Source organism: Trachypithecus francoisi, unplaced genomic scaffold (assembly GCF_009764315.1).
Source record: "Trachypithecus francoisi isolate TF-2019V2 unplaced genomic scaffold, Tfra_2.0 Lachesis_group11, whole genome shotgun sequence".
In the NCBI taxonomy this organism is placed as follows: Eukaryota; Metazoa; Chordata; class Mammalia; order Primates; family Cercopithecidae; genus Trachypithecus; species Trachypithecus francoisi.
The window spans coordinates 98,730,013-98,746,102 of NW_022681456.1; the positions used below are offsets into that span (position 1 = coordinate 98,730,013).

General features: G+C 39.0%; 1 protein-coding gene across 5 annotated transcripts in view; it reads right to left on the reverse strand.

Moving 5' to 3' along the window:
• Nucleotides 1-340: 340 nt before the first annotated feature.
• FGD4 (FYVE, RhoGEF and PH domain containing 4) overlaps nucleotides 341-16,090 on the reverse strand; it is a 263,419-nt gene continuing 247,669 nt past the window's right edge. For 4 of the 5 annotated variants that reach the window (XM_033222467.1, XM_033222469.1, XM_033222470.1 and 1 more), the window contains exons 15-18: nucleotides 12,732-12,872; nucleotides 7,930-8,070; nucleotides 3,089-6,428; nucleotides 341-2,764 (exon numbers count right to left, since the gene is read on the reverse strand). In XM_033222467.1, coding sequence (XP_033078358.1) covers nucleotides 6,171-6,428; nucleotides 7,930-8,070; nucleotides 12,732-12,872 — 540 coding nt within the window. In that variant the 3' untranslated portion in view covers nucleotides 341-2,764; nucleotides 3,089-6,170. Of the gene's footprint in view, nucleotides 2,765-3,088; nucleotides 6,429-7,929; nucleotides 8,071-12,731; nucleotides 12,873-16,090 lie in introns of those variants that run through there. The other variant, XM_033222471.1, reaches the window with a different exon arrangement.

Genomic DNA, 16,090 nt, shown 5'->3' on the forward strand with positions numbered 1-16,090 from the left:
TGTGGGCCGACTGGGTAAGCCTTTAGAATGTAGGCAAATACCACAAACTATGGAGCAAAGCAATCGTTTCCTCGGGTATGGAGCAGCAGTTTTGTCGGTTGTTGGAGATCCAGACTTGGAGCTATAACAAACAGAAGCCACTGTTTCTACACTTGGAGAATTTTGAGTCTGTCCTAAGCTTTATTCTTGAAAGACTTACACAGGTTTTTTTTTTTTTTTTTTGGCAGAGGGCAGGTTGGAGGTAGGAGTATCAGTACCTTACTGGAGTAACTTTCCTGAGCAGACAACCGAAATCACTGTGAACTGAACATGAGTTGAAATAACATGTAAAGCTTTGGAATTAATTTAAGGATGTGTTTATTTACAAGATACAAATGTTTAATATTTAATAGGAATTAAAGTGCTTAATTTTACAATGTTTCCAATTATCTGCTTTTATGACCAAATATACATATGTTACACAATATATACATTATCTGCAAGTATTTTACATTCACATGGCTAGAAAAGAAAAATTACTTGTGTATACTTTCACACTTGAGTCACACTTGAGTAGAATTCCAAAAACATACATTCTCAAACTTATCAGTCAAGAATTCAAAAGAAAAATCCAGATACGCTTATTCTACTTTTTGAGTCAAAGTCTCAGTCTGTCACCCAGGCTGCAGTGCAGTGGTGCAATCTCGGCTCACTGCAACCTCTGTCTCCCCGGTTCAAGCAATTCTCCTGCCTCAGCCTCCCGAGTAGCTGGGATTACAGGCATGCACCACCACACCTGGCTAATTTTTGTATTTTTAGTAGAGACAGGGTTTTGCCATGTTGGCCAGGCTGGTCTCAAACTCCTTGGCCTCCCAAAGTGCTGGGATTACAGGCGTGAGCCACCACACCTGGCCCAGATATGCTTATTTTATTTTTTTAGTAGAGACGGGGTTTCACCATGTTGGCCAGGCTGGTCTCGAACTCCTGACCTGAAGTGATCCGTCCACCTTGGCCTCCCAAGGGCTGGGATTACAGGTGGAAGCCACTATGCCCGGCCTATGTTATTTTTAAATGTCAATTGTCACTCACAAAATGAAATGCTAGTTTGGTTAAAAAAAAAACAAAAAGTCTTATATACAGGTAGACATGACTGTTCTGCTAATGAAGAGAACCCCCCCAAGTGATACATTCCAATATCCATATACTGTGTAATATATAATGTGATTCTCTTACAATGGTCCCCACAGACTAGTTTCTTCCCAAACCTATATTTCACTATGTATTTGGTATTCATTTATTAAAATACGATATAAGATTTCTTGATTTACGTTTTCCACTAAAACTACCACAATGAATTTTAGGAAAAGGGGTTGATCATCATATAACTCCCAGTGACCCCAACAAGTTAAAACTATCTTGTAGAAGCCATGTGCTATTTCATGTCAAAACACAGGAAAAGATACTGCATTCTGCCAAATGCTTAGTCCAGAAAGTAGAAGACCATGATTGACTTCAGATTTTTTTTTTGCCTCAGTAAACAGTACAGAAAATGATCTGAGAATGAAATTATTTTGTAAAAGCCCAAAGGAGAAAAAGAGTAACAAGATATCATAGTCTAGCATCTACAGGCCAAGGTCAAAAACCTGGGTGCAATGGATCCCATCAGCATGTAATTACATAGATTTATATTTTATATCCCTTCTGCAGTTAAAATATTTCCTCTTATTTTAAAATACATTTCTGTGGTCTGGAGACTAGCAGTCTCTCCCCCCCACCTCTCTTCATTCTTGCTTGTTTCTTATCTTATTCCTCTCTGCCCTTTCTGTAAAGAAGGCAAGTTATCTTCTGATGACTATGTGATTAAGGGGTATATATAAGGATGAATTATACATAAAGATCCATGTAATAATTTATGTTAAAATATTTAAGTTAAACAATTTCGATAGAAAAACTTCATTTCTATGGAAAGACAGAATTGGAAATCAACAGTGTTTTTACATATATACATACATGTATAAATTCACAGAAAGGGTTTTTAAGTTGACCTAGTGGTCTTTATGTATCATAGTCATTTTCTAAAGCTGAGAATCTATAGTAGATAGTAGTATGAAAATAACAAGTAGTTTGATTCTAATAGAATTGGTAAGAATGAGGAAGCAACACGATCCACTACAGATGTCTATACAGTCCAAAGAACAGGAACTGGTTGGCCACAGTTCATATACTAATACATTCTTGGAGAATACAAAATTTAAGAATGAAAACATTAAGACATTCTTGCCTTTTAATTTTAGCTTATAAATATCATGTGCTTAATCTTAGACCCACTAACACAAATATCATATGATATAGGATATCTTCATTAATCTACTCTGCATTATAGCAAAGATACCTGTAAAACCCAAGACACTTGTTCCCTAGAAGTTTACTTGCTCCAGTTGGTGCTTGCTACTCAGGATGTATCTAGTCCAGAAAGATCATCAGAAATGTATCACAGACAACATGCTCAGATTAAGAACTTAAGGCTTTGAATAGAACCAGAAAACAAAAGCAACAACCCTGTTTCCAAAAGCAGGGACGAGGAAAAGTAAAACAGAATTGTGAACTCAAAAGAATTTTTCATAAAAGTTTTTAGAAGGCATCAAAGAATCTTTAACAACCCTGCAGTACCACAAACTTTATCGTTTTCTTTATACATTTATAACTAGAACAAGTGCTCTTAAAAAAAAATCCTAATGTGTATGTGTATATATATGGGGAAAGGGTACATTTAAAAGGTTAGCTTCTGGCCGGGCGCGGTGGCTCAAGCCTGTAATCCCAGCACTTTGGGAGGCCGAGGCGGGCGGATCACAAGGTCAGGAGATCGAGACCATGGTGAAACCCCGTCTCTACCAAAAATACAAAAAATTAGCCGGGCGCGGTGGCGGGTGCCTGTAGTCCCAGCTACTCAGGAGGCTGAGGCAGGAGAATGGCGTGAACCCGGGAGGCGGAGCTTGCAGTGAGCCGAGATCGCGCCACTGCACTCCAGCCTGGGCGACAGAGCGAGACTCTGCCTCAAAAAAAAAAAAAAATAAAATAAAAAATAAAAATAAAAAAATAAAAGGTTAGCTTCTGTAAAAAGTTTAATAATTTTTTTAAAAATTGGGGTAAGTCACCTAGTGAAGATAAGTACACAAACCTGATGTCAAATTAAACTTCATGGAAAACAAATGTGCTTTTTTCTATCCATTTACTTTGTTAAAGTAAAAATGTCCTTGATAGTTATTTAAAATCCAAGGAATGATGCCCCTTCCCATCTCCCTTCCTTATACTCTGCAATTTGAATTACCGTATCACATCTAGAAAGTTAATATAATTCTCTATATTCTTGTGGCAAGAGGCCTTCATATTAAATTTTTGGTATAAAACCATACCCTGAAGAGTTTTATTGCTTGCATACATGATGACACTGTGATGCCATTATTACAAAAGTGGCTGGTGTTTTTTCTTATCGAGCCCCACTTAAAACCAAGATACAAGTCTGCACTGTTTTTCATACTTAACATGCCAAATGGTAGGCTTTCAGCAAAAGCAAAATTTAAGCTTAAAATATTGAAATGTTTTGTAATGAACAGTCATTCTGTCAAGGAAGTACTTTGTAAAGTTTGGAGGAAGGGCACTTTAAAGAAAAGATGACTTGGAAAGCACCAAATGAGTGAAAATAAAGAATTAAGACCCACAGGGACGTTGGTTTTAATGGGAAAGCAACCAATGATATTTTTAGGTTCAGTTTGTCATAACTGCTCAAGTAGCTTGGAAAGGAAAAGGCATTGATTATCCTTATCATCAATCACACTTTGAGGTCTCTTGGTTGAACTGTTTGATAAATGGCTAACAGAATTCCTTTCCCTTTCATTGAGTAAAAACATCAGTGATTCCTGAATAAGACAGAAGCAGGTAAGGCTGTTTCACTGCTTCTCTTTGTGTTTAGCTGAAGAATGGGGGGTGGAAAGTGAATACGGTGACCAGATAACCGGAAATTCTCTTCTAGTATTACTGCTTCTCATTTAAAAAATTAAAGATAATAACTGTTAAGAGCATGATAATAAACATTATCTTTACATGAGTATTTTTTCAATGATCTAAGTTAAGTAACATTGATATTTATTGAGCCAAGACTTAAGTGTGTTCATGTTACTTCTGTTTTGGTAGGGAAAGTGTAGTCTTCTTGCTTTTGAAAATAGTTTTCAAAAATAATCTGACTCATAAATCTTCCCATTGGCCCATACATTACCACTGTTCTAGCCACACTTTAAAAAGTCTTCTTCCCCTGCTAATCATTCTACATTTCCATTGCTTCTCTTTTCTTGAGATCAAGAAAACCAAAGCATCATCTATAGCTATAGTTTAATTTTCCAAAAAACCACTTTGAGTATATATCACACGCATACCCCGCTGGCCATTAAAAAAGAGAAGCAATGTAAATTTTCTTCTAGTCTTTCCCTGATTTAATAGGGCTTAAGAAGCTACTTTTATCTCTTTTTGGCTCCATGTATTTGGTTTAATGTTAATGATCATGGCTGATATTCCTTTTATGGAGGAAGGGAACCTAATTATGTCAGCAATAATTGGTCCACTTGCTCCTCTGGGGTGGAAAAAATAAGATATTTCGTAAAGTAACAAGGCCTGAACAAATGTGTAGCAGTCTCAAATTCTATTCTACATCTAAGGTGTAATCATTACATACTAAAGATGGTGGGGTCATTCTTGTAGATTTCTAGCAGACTGGTACATTAAAAAGTGAGAATGCTTGGGGTATGACAGTATAAAAAAAGGTTTAATTTGAGAAAAGGATTAAGTTAAATAGTAAACAGTGTGAGATTTTAATCACGAGTACAACAGAGTGAGAGCAGCCTTCATGACGAGGAACCACGTGACCAGCTCCTGCCCCAAACATGGGTTATCACATGTGGACTTTGTTTCATCTGGACAAAGGAAAAGCCCCACACAGTTATCTTAAGTGCTCATCATATAGAGACCTCATTTAACCATGCTCAATCATCTTATGGAAAAGAAAAACATTACAATAAATGTGGTTTCCACATATCCTAGTTCTGTAAAAGGTCAGGTGTCTCCTTAAGTTTGGGTTTTGGTGAAAATTTTTGTACATGCCGATGTTAACTACTGCAACAATTACAGGATCGTAAAAGGTAAAATAACCTGGACAACTTTGACTGTCCCAGTGACCAAAATGCACTTTAATCTTAGAAGAATCAAGACTGAAGCATTAACTGAACTCTCATCTTACATTAATAGCACCTTCTAAGAGAGGCACTGTTTTAAATAGGCACAGAAACAAAAAATGGTACTTTAAAAGTATTGTTGGAATTCACAAATATATCCCATGCCACATAAATTACCGCTTGTTATAAAAATATCAATACCCTCAAATGCCAATCAGCAAAACATAAATCACCAAAACATTTCTTCAGTTTAGAACATTGCTCAGTTCCAAGATAAACCATGCTTTATATTTAAAAAATAAATTAGAGATGAATCTGAACCCAAAGCTAAAGAGAAAAGCATGTATAATATATATATTCAATACTATATATACATAATTGCTATATACTTAAGATATTCTTAGGAGTATTTCTACAAAAACAAGTTATCTCTTCTTCATAAATCCAAAATCTGAACACAACAATTTGTCCTTTTGTTTTAAAAGAACAGACATCATTTATGCAGCTAAAGATTTATAAACTAAATTCAATAAGTTAATACAATAGCCTAAACTGTCCCTGTATTTTTCACCATGGATCTATTTTGGCAACATGGAGGTATATCTTTCAAACGGTTCCAGGTTCTACATGTGAAAGAGAAGACATGAAAGGATTTCTTAAATCAAAGTGCTTATTCTAACCTGACGGTGACAGAATCAATTGATACCATTTCTTCAAGACAAAAACACATATTCAAGGAATAGCTCAAAAAATGCTCCAGTTTTCACATTATTTCAAAACTTTATCGGTAGAATGACTCTGCACACTAATTTCACTAAGAGTACATAAACATAGGAAAACAGTCCTCAAAAGATGCATTTATGAGCCTATATTTTTCAACATAAAGTGCTAGCAGATGTGTAAGAAGAGCTGGGAATGTCTTGAGCTGTAAGTCTTGAGACCTCCACACTGTGGCTGGTCCTGAGGAGTTCAGCATTCTGATTTTTTCTTAGGTTCAGGATGATCATCCAAGGTAGCTGGATGCTCATTTGGACCATCTGGTGTCTCACCTGTGACAGCTAAAAGGATGACTTTCAGCCACTTCTGCTTCAGTTCCTCACTGTCTGCAGCAAAGCTGTGCACAGACTTAGACTGGGTCAGTTTGAAACTGTGTGGCAGGTCTGCACTCCTTGGCATTTCATCCACCACATAGCCCAGAAGGGGAATGGTGGCCTGGGCTCTGACGTCCTAAAACAAAAACATCAGACATTAAAAGCAGGAGATGTATTCGCTTGTTAAATGTGTCCCTTGCTCCTACTACATCTCTCTTCCTACCACTGTTCCAAACAGACTTAAACAGTGAGTTCTTCATGGGCACAGAGGGCAATCCCATTGCTTAGTACAGAGCCTGTATGTGAGGCCACTGATAATGTTAGCTGAATGAAGGAGAGCTGACACCCAAATCAGCTAGGACTCAGAGACACTACACCCTCCTCTCTGTGAAAGAGCCCATTCAACTCTTCATTCAGTGAAAAGGGGAAGAAAACAATCACCATCAAACTGTATTAAACCAGCAAACATTAATGATTATCTCATGACTAAAGGCAGTTTTATTTCGTGATTCATTCATTCCCTCATCAACTTATTTATGGACATAGAAAGCTTATAGGAAAAGCAATAAAGGAGAGTAAGCTATACAGCCTTTCATTTTCAGTCTATTTTCAAAATAAAATAATTTTACCAGCTCTTAATTTATAGACTGAAATATAACAGGTATATTGAAAATTGTTATATTTCAGAGTAAACGCATAACTGGTTTAAGTGTTGTACATTCGATTCTTCAAGCACAACACAATCATAGGACCTGGTGCTGCTCTTGTTAAAAGCTAAACCTGCATGTCATCGTTCCCATAGATTTATCTCAGATCCATATAAGTGGAGTTCTCAACAAATTGTTACTCAATGATAATGCAAGATTGATTTTAAGCTCCCCTTCCTCTTAAACACCTTTTTCAGGTATCTAGCCATTGAGCAAAAAGAAAAAATAAAATAAAAAACAAAATTGGCTGGGCGCGGTGGCTCACGCCTTTATTCCCAGCACTTTGGGAGGCCCGGGGCGGGGGGGGGGGGGGGGGGTGGATCACCTGAGGTCAGGAGTTCGAGACCAGCCTGATCAACATGGTGAAACCCCATCTCTACTAAAAATACAAAAATTAGCCAGTTGCGGTGGTGGATACATGTAATCCCAGCTACTCGGGAGGCTGAGGCAGGAGAATCACTTGAACCCGGGAGGTGGAGGTTGCAGTGAGCCGAGATGGCGCCATTGCACTCCAGCCTGGGTGATATGAGCAAAATGCTATCACAAAGAAAACAACAACAACACAACAACAACAACAAAAAACAAAATTAAAGAGTCTTTTCTTAATGTTTCCTATCATTAAAAAGACTTGTTTCTCCCATCTTACTTCCCCTCCTCCTCATGCTCATTCCTAATTCAACTCACCTTTTCTCAAACCCATTGAATGAGACAAGAAAGGGGACAGACGATCCATAGACTGAAGAAAACATAGGCTATAAAATGAATCAATCAGCTTAAACAACAAACTTGAACTTTACTCATTATTTTTCAATTTTAATGAAACAGTGAAACTGCCTGAACTCTTGTTCTACAGATTTTGAGTCCACGGTCCACTTGCTTCCCCTTGCCCCCAAGGGCATCTATCCCTTCAGACAGATGTGGTTTAGATACCTGGGGGGCACCAAACATGTACAGCACAAGAGGGTCTTGCTTGGGGATCACACACCAAGCTTTCTGCCAAGGTTTTGACTTCTCCATATACTGAAGAAAGCTGCACACCACACTGTTTCCAGATACTTCTGCTGATTCAATCTAGAAAAATACAATGGAAAGAAAGAGAGAATGAACACACAACAAACCAGATAGAGAAGTTGCTCAACTAAAGGGAAATATTCACAAAGTACAATGTGTTTATATAAAATGTCTCCCTGGACTGTCCAAAAGATTCATTTGCAATTATTGTTTAAACATTTTAACATGGAAAATATTTAAGCCAATTTTAGCTCTTTATATAACTAGACCTTGTATTTAAAGAGTTAAATGTTTATTGATTGCTTACTATGTAGGCACTTTTCTTAGCTCAATACATGTCTTATTTCATTTAATCCTCATACCAACACTGAGAAGTTAGTATTTTCATTTTTTCTGAGGCTCAGAGTTTAAACAGCTTTCCCAAGATCACACATTGGCATGCTGGGATTTGATTGATTGGCATGATTGTATGTTTTCTTATTTATTTATTTCTTATTTATTTATTGACGGAGTCTCACTCTGTTGCCCAGGGTGGAGTGCGGTGGCATAATCTCAGCTCACCTCCCGGGTTCACGTCATTCTCCTGTCTTAGCCTCCCAAGTAGCTGGGACTACAGGCGCCCGACACCACACCTGGCTAATGTTTTGTATTTTTTTTATTTTTTATTTATTTATTTTTTGAGACGGAGTCTCACTCTGTCACCCAGGCTGGAGTGCAGTGGCCGGATCTCAGCTCACTGCAAGCTCCGCCTCCCGGGTTTACGCCATTCTCCTGCCTCAGCCTCCTGAGTAGCTGGGACTACAGGCGCCTGCCACCTCGCCCGGCTAATTTTTTGTATTTTTTAGTAGAGACGGGGTTTCACCGGGTTAGCCAGGATGGTCTCGATCTCCTGACCTCGTGATCCGCCCGACTCGGCCTCCCAAAGTGCTGGGATTACAGGCTTGAGCCACCGCGCCCGGCCAATTTTTTGTATTTTTAATAGAGACGGGGTTTCACCGTGTTAGCCAGGATGGTCTTGACCTCCTGACCTCGTGATTTGCCCGCCTTGGCCTCCCAAAGTGCTGGGATTACAGGCGTGAGCCACCGTACCCGGCCAAGGCGCTTTTATTTATAAATTACCCAGTCTTGGGTATATCTTTATAGCAGTGTGAGTACAGACTAATACATAGAGACATTTAATTTTTCTGTTTTGCCTCCTAATATAAAAATTGTTGGCTAAAAGGCCGGGTGCGGTGGCTCACACGTGTAATCCCAGCACTTTGGGAGGCAGAGGCAGGCAGATCACTTGAGGCAGGAATTCAAGATTAGCCTGGTCAACACAGCAAAACCCTGTCTCCACTAAAAAAAAAAAAAAAAAAAAAAAAAAGCCAGGTGTGGTGGCACATGCCTGTAATCCCAGCTACCCAGGAGGCTGAGGCATAAGAATTGCTTGGACTGGGGAGGCAGAGGTTGCAGTGAGCTGAGATCACACCACTGCACTACAGCCTGGGCGACAGAGTGAGACTCTGTCTAAAAAAAAAAAAAAAAAATACTAAAAAAGGGAACAAAACCATTTAACCAAATGGTAGTTTTTATTATATGCCTTATGGAAACTAACTGTTTGCTTCTATTTTCTATCTCCGAAACTCTTCAGGTAGTCCTACTCAGTGTTATCCATGCTGGTCTCCAGGTTAGCAAATGGTTTTGTTACCAGTTTCTGGTAAGCACACAAAGTAGGAGTACGTGTTAAACTTTTATAACAATTTGAATTTGTGATGATACCCAAGTACATTATGGTGTATTTTACAAAAATATTGAGCTGTGATAGTTTGGGGAAAAAAACTGATGCTTCATCATAGACTATCTATCTATCTATCTATCTATCTATCTATCTATCTATCTATTTATTGAGATGGAGTTTCACTCTTGTTGCCCAGGCTGGAGTGCAATAGTTCAATCTTGGCTCACTGCAAACTTCGCCTCCTAGGTTCAAGTGATTCTCCTGCCTCAGCCTCCCAAGTAGCTGGGATTACAGGCACATGCCACCATGCCCGGGTAATTTTTGATTTTTAGTAGAATGGGGTTTCACCATGTTGGTCAGGCTGATGTTGAACTCCTGACCTCAGGTGATCCACCTGTCTCAGCCTTGGTGCTAGGATTACAGGCGTGAGCCACTGCAACTGGCCACAGACAGTTTTTAAAGCAGCACTGGTTAGCAAACGATAGCCCACAAGCCAAATCCAGCCCACCAGTTGTTTCTGTACGGCCCATGAGCCAGGGAAAGTTTTTTGCGTAACCACTTACAATTAATTTGATGATAGGGAACGCTAACTTCGGATTCCAATTAAGTGAAAGGTTATCCTCCCCCAAATAATTCCATTCTTATTAGTAGATCCTTATTATTATTATTATTTGAGACAGAGTCTCGTCCTGTCACCCAGGCTAGAGTACAATGGTGCGATCTCAGCTCACTGCAACCTCCATCTCCCAGGTTCAAGCGATTCTCCTGCCTCAGCCTCCTGAGTAGCTGGGATTACAGGCGCGCACCACTGCATGGGCTAATTTTTGTATTTTCAGTAAAGACAGCATTTCACCATGCTGACCAGGCTGGTCTCCAACTCCTGACCTCGTGATCCGTCTGCCTCAGCCTCCCAAAGTGCTGGGATTACAGGCATAAGCCACCGCATCTGGCCGATCCATATTATTAAAAAGCCTAAATAAATATATTCTAATTTTAATTTTGTAAGAAAAAATTGTGGAAATTTGTTTTCTCTCTTCTTACAAATATGTATGTAATATCCCTGGTTTGGCCTCTTGGTCTGCAAAGACTAAAATATTTTCTCGCTGACCCTTTAAAGAAAAGTGTGTTGATCACTGTTCTAGAGCATATAACATACTAGCTGGTACAGAATCAGTCTCAAATATGCATTTAAGTTAATGTGTGCATGTACATACTTATCTCCTATGTATGGACTTCATACTATATATTTATTTCATTATATGAGTTGACCTAATAAGTAATTGATTAATTTTTGCCCAAGTATAAGGTTCTCTAAAAAACTAGCTAGAGATTTTTCAGAGATACAGCCTGAAGCTGACCCTTAAACCAAGTTCCCTGACTCATTATATTGTGCCAGTCTCATCAGTTGTTCCTATTAAGTCTTGAGGCTGTGTTCCTGATGTCCAATGAAGCATGCCTTTCTATCCTTACCGCCTGAGAAAGCCCCAGTTTGGTAGGCCATACAAGTAACATCTATACCCTAGAAGAATGACTTTAGTGTGTAGGCCTATACTTAGCCTCAAATGGACCTTGAGGTTTGTCATTCTTTTTCAATTAACAGAAGTGTCCTTTGTACACTTATAAGTGTACAGGTATACTTGTATGCGTGCATAATGTAAATGCTCAATAAATACTGATTCTTTAGAGATTCTTTTTTTTTTTTTTGAGACGGAATCTCACTCTCTCGCCAGGCTGGAGTGCAGTGTCGCGATCTTGGCTCACTGCAACCTCTGCCTCCTGGGTTCAAGCGATTCTCCTGCCTCAGCTTCCCAGGTAGCTGGGACTACAGGTGTGCGCCACCACACCCAGTTAATTTTTGTATTTTTAGCAGAGACAGGTTTTCACTATTTGGCCAGGATGGTCTCGATCTCTTGACCTCGTGATCCACCCGCCTCAGCTTCCCAAAGTGCTGGGATTACAAGCTTGAGCCACTGCGCCCAGCCTCTTTAGAAATTCTTAAATCAAGTAGGTCTATGATTTTAGATACATAGCATTTTGATCCTGAGCCTATTCTTCTATAGACTTTCCAGGCTACCTTGAACTTACTGCTACAAAGGCCTTATTATATAACCTATCCCTTATATTGTTAATATTTCTAGATGTAAAACTCATTTCAGATAAGCTGCATTATAGTTCTCAGGCTTGGCGGGGGTCTGAATTTTTTCTAGAACATGAGTCAAATTAACTTGGGAAACATTTCACTAATATCTCAATGCAGTTATCAGATTACCATCACTGGCAATTAAATGACTATAATAAACTAGATATTTTACTATAATAAGTTGGAAGAGTCTGTCAGGTAATAGCACTTTTATCTAAAGTGGTTTGTAAAGCCAATATGATGAAATTGAGAGTAAAAGCTTTCCTTTATAGAAAATATACTACAATAATTTGGGTATTAGAAGAGATGCCAATTAATAATGAAATATTTGGCTATAGCTACTGCCACGAAATCAATGTATTTCATTCTTAAATGCATGTTGATTTAAATAGTGGCTCCCCTTTTCTATGCATCCAAGCAGAATCCCAAAAGTCAGCAAAATAGAACAAAATCATAAATCTTGCTCATTACACAAACTGTTAAACACTCAAAGAAATAACAAAAAGATACTATTTGTATTCCTCATAGGTAAGAGGATTCTGTTTCTTCTATAAAAATCTAGGCTGGGTGCGTTGGTTCATGCCTGTAATCCTAGCACTTTGGGAGGCCAAGGTGGGCAGAAACTCTGAGGTCAGGAGTTTGAGACCAGCTGGCCAACATAGGGAAACCCCATCTCTACTAAAAATACAAAAATTAGCCCGGCATGGTGGTGTGGGCCTGTAATCCCAGCTACTTGAGAGGCTGAGGTTGCAGTGAGCTGAGATCGCACCACTGCACTCCAGCCTGGGCGACAGAGCGAGAGTCTATTGCAAAAAAAAAAAAAAAAAATCTAAAAGATATCCAATATTTAATATTTCTTACCTCTAAAATTCCTTTTCTTTTCTTTTCTTCACTGTCTGTGAATCCACTTATGATTTGATAACAATCTCTACAAACTTTGCTCAATTTACCACCATCATATTCAAGTTGAGCTTTGTAGTCAGAGCATTTCCAACAAACCACCTTAAATTTAAAAGAAAAATGAACAGTAATCATATTTAAAGGATACGATTTAAGCAGTAATCAGTTATAGGTAATAATACATGAGAAAATGTTAAGCATAGAAGGCAGATTTTTGTTAGAAAAAGAACATCCCTATAAACACTAGAAGTACATATCATGGTGTTTCAACCCTGTTTGTGACGAGCTCTGCTCACTCATCCTCCTTTTCCTGGCCTCTAAAGGCAGAAGTCACTCAAAGGCTTAGTCTAGATCTTGACTCTTCATACTTCTGGATGTTTGTCAATATCCTTTCCAAACTGCTCACGACCTTCCCTAGTCTCTCTTACCCCACCTCACACCCTCCTCCCAAGCCAGTCCCCTCTCACAGTCCTCTCTATTGCAGGAAATGGGGCAGTCATACAACTGGTCCTGTGTCAGACACATAGGAGTCATCCCCAAAATCTCTTTTGATCTTACTCAAGGATTTTCCATTTTACAAAGTCCTGCTGATTTTGCTTCCTAAATATTTCTTCAATCTATTTTTCCACAACTTCCTTACAAGAACCCACGTCCATGGCTACTTTTCTACTTGTGACTGGTCCTTGTAGCATTCTTACTGGTTTACAGGCCTCCACTCTTACACCTCCTCCAAGCTATAATATCTTCCAAACAGTGGAGTGCCACCCTTTAAAAAATGCTAATCTGGGTGGGTGTGGTGGCTCACACCTGTAATCTCAGCACTTTGGGAACCTGAGAAGGGCAGATCGCCTGAGTCCAGGAGTTCCAGACCAGCCTAGGTGGAGACAGTGCTAGTGCACTCCAGCCTGGGTGACAAAGCAAGACCCTGTCTCAAAAAAAAAAAAAAAAAAAAAAAAAAGCTACTCTGATTTATTCCTCTTCTATTTAAAATCCTTCAGTCTTTCCTTTGCTCTTGGCTAAAGAACCAACTCTTAATCATGGCCTACAAAGTCCTGCATAATTTGCCCTCTTTCTGGACTGTGTCTTCAGTGACTCTGGTTTCTTACAGTTCCCAAAGGCCATGCTCACTGCTTCTCTCCTCTCTGCTTCACTAAGTTAACTTGTGCTCACCCTTCAGATGTTGGCTCAAATTCCAGTTCCTCAAGAAGGACTCCTCCAAATCCCAGACACAGTATGTCTCCTGTCAGCGCTCCCTGCATTTTCTTTCATAGCACTGATTACAGTTTTTAATTATATTCTTGCATTATTATTTGATTGTTTTATCTCCCTTACAGGGCTGTAAGCTCCAGGATAGACTGTCTTTGAGTATTCTGCTCACCAGACACACAATAAACATTTACAGAATACCAATGAATGAATGACTATGATGCCAATGTGCATGATTTCTTAGTGATAATCTTTCACTATTATAGAATAATTGTTTAAAATCTTCTAGTTTAACAGATTATCTTCTTGCTTATAGAAGTATATTTTCCCCTCAATTTACAGTAGACAAATTGTATTAAAGAAAATATATTAGTCAAATTTTTGGTGTAGGTTTACAGCATTTAAAATTCATGATAAAAATGGTCTACTGTTTGCTCATAATTACAATGAAATTACTCTGGGATTTAGAATTAGACATACCTGTATCTGCAAACACATACCATCCCTTTTGTTTGTTTTCAAACCATAGCACAGTATTTTGACCACGCACATGCAAACACATTTTTTGTTTGCTTACTGAAGGCAAGTAGGCCAATACCAAAAATAATTTCAGGCAAACTCAATGATAGATTTTTAAAAGTCTTACCCTGATTTAAAAAAAAAAAAAAAGCTATTTGGACCAGGCATGGTGGCTCATGCTTGTAATCTCAGCACTTTGGGAGGCCAAGGCAGGCAGATCATGACGTCAGGAGTTCGAGACTAGCCTGGCTAGCATGGTGAAACCCCGTCTCTACTAAAAATACAAAAAATTAGCCCGGCATGGTGAAGCCCGTCTGTAGTCCCAGCTACTCGGGAGGCTGAGGCAGGAGAACTGTTTGAACCCAGCAGGCAGAGGTTGCAGTGAGCTGAGATCGCGCCACTGCACTCCAGCCTGGGTGACAGAGCGGGACTCCGTCTCAAAAAAAAGAGCTGTTTGCTGTCAATTTAATTTTGATCACAAAAATACTGTAGTGAGTCAAAAATAAGTCTGAGGAAAATAGGAAGAATAACTAAAACAACTATCAGTAAGAACTGTTGCACTTAAGCACACAATATATTCACTCACAACACTGTAAACACCTACTGTTCTCTGTCTCCCATTCCTTTTAGGAGAAGGGCTATGATCTTTAACTTGGTTTACAAGGCCCTCCAAAAATTGCCACTGCCTCTTCTCCAGCTTCATTCCATAGTTTGTTCCTCACTTTTTCCATATGAAACTCAGCTCAATGGCTGACCAAATCATGATCAAATTATGTTAACATGTAGCATCACTGCATTTAAATATTAGCAATATAGTTATTAACTTACAATCAGAAACATATTTTTGGATAAGGAACTTGAAATTCCATAAACAAGAGGGGAATTTATAAAGTATCAAAGAAACACAAAATCCAGAAAAATTACAAGTTTTTATAGAAGTTTATATAACTTTTCATTTTTTATTTTTTTGAGATGGGGTCAAGACCTGGGGTCTGTCACCCACGCTGAAGCGCAGTGGTGTGTCTTGGCTCACTGCAGCCTTGACCTCAAGAGCTCAAGCAATTCTCCCACCTCAGCCTCCTGAGTAGCTGGGACTACAGGCGTGTGCCACCACACCAGGCTAATTTTTTTTTTTTTTTTTTGAATGTAGTCTTAGTCTATCACCAGGCTGGAGTGCAGTGGCATGATCTTGGCTCACTGCAATCTCCACCTCCTGGGTTCAAGCCATTCTCCTGCCTCATCCTCCCAAGTAGCTGGGATTACAGGCACGCGCCAGCACACTCAGCTAATTTTTGTATTTTTAGTAGAGATGGGGTTTCACCACGTTGGGCAGGATGGTCTTGATCTCCTGACCTTGTGATCCACCTGCCTCAACCTCCCTCCCAAAGTGCTGGGATTATAGGTATGAGCTACCATGCCCAGCTGAAGTTTATATAACTTTAGGATATAAAAAGACTATGTAAACAGTCATAATGAAATACATAACCATGATTAAATATGTTTTTGACTCTTGCTGCTGTCAGTATAACAGACTAGATAGATACTCTGAGAAGAGTTTTACTACAATACAACTGGATCCTGGACAAAATTCAGCA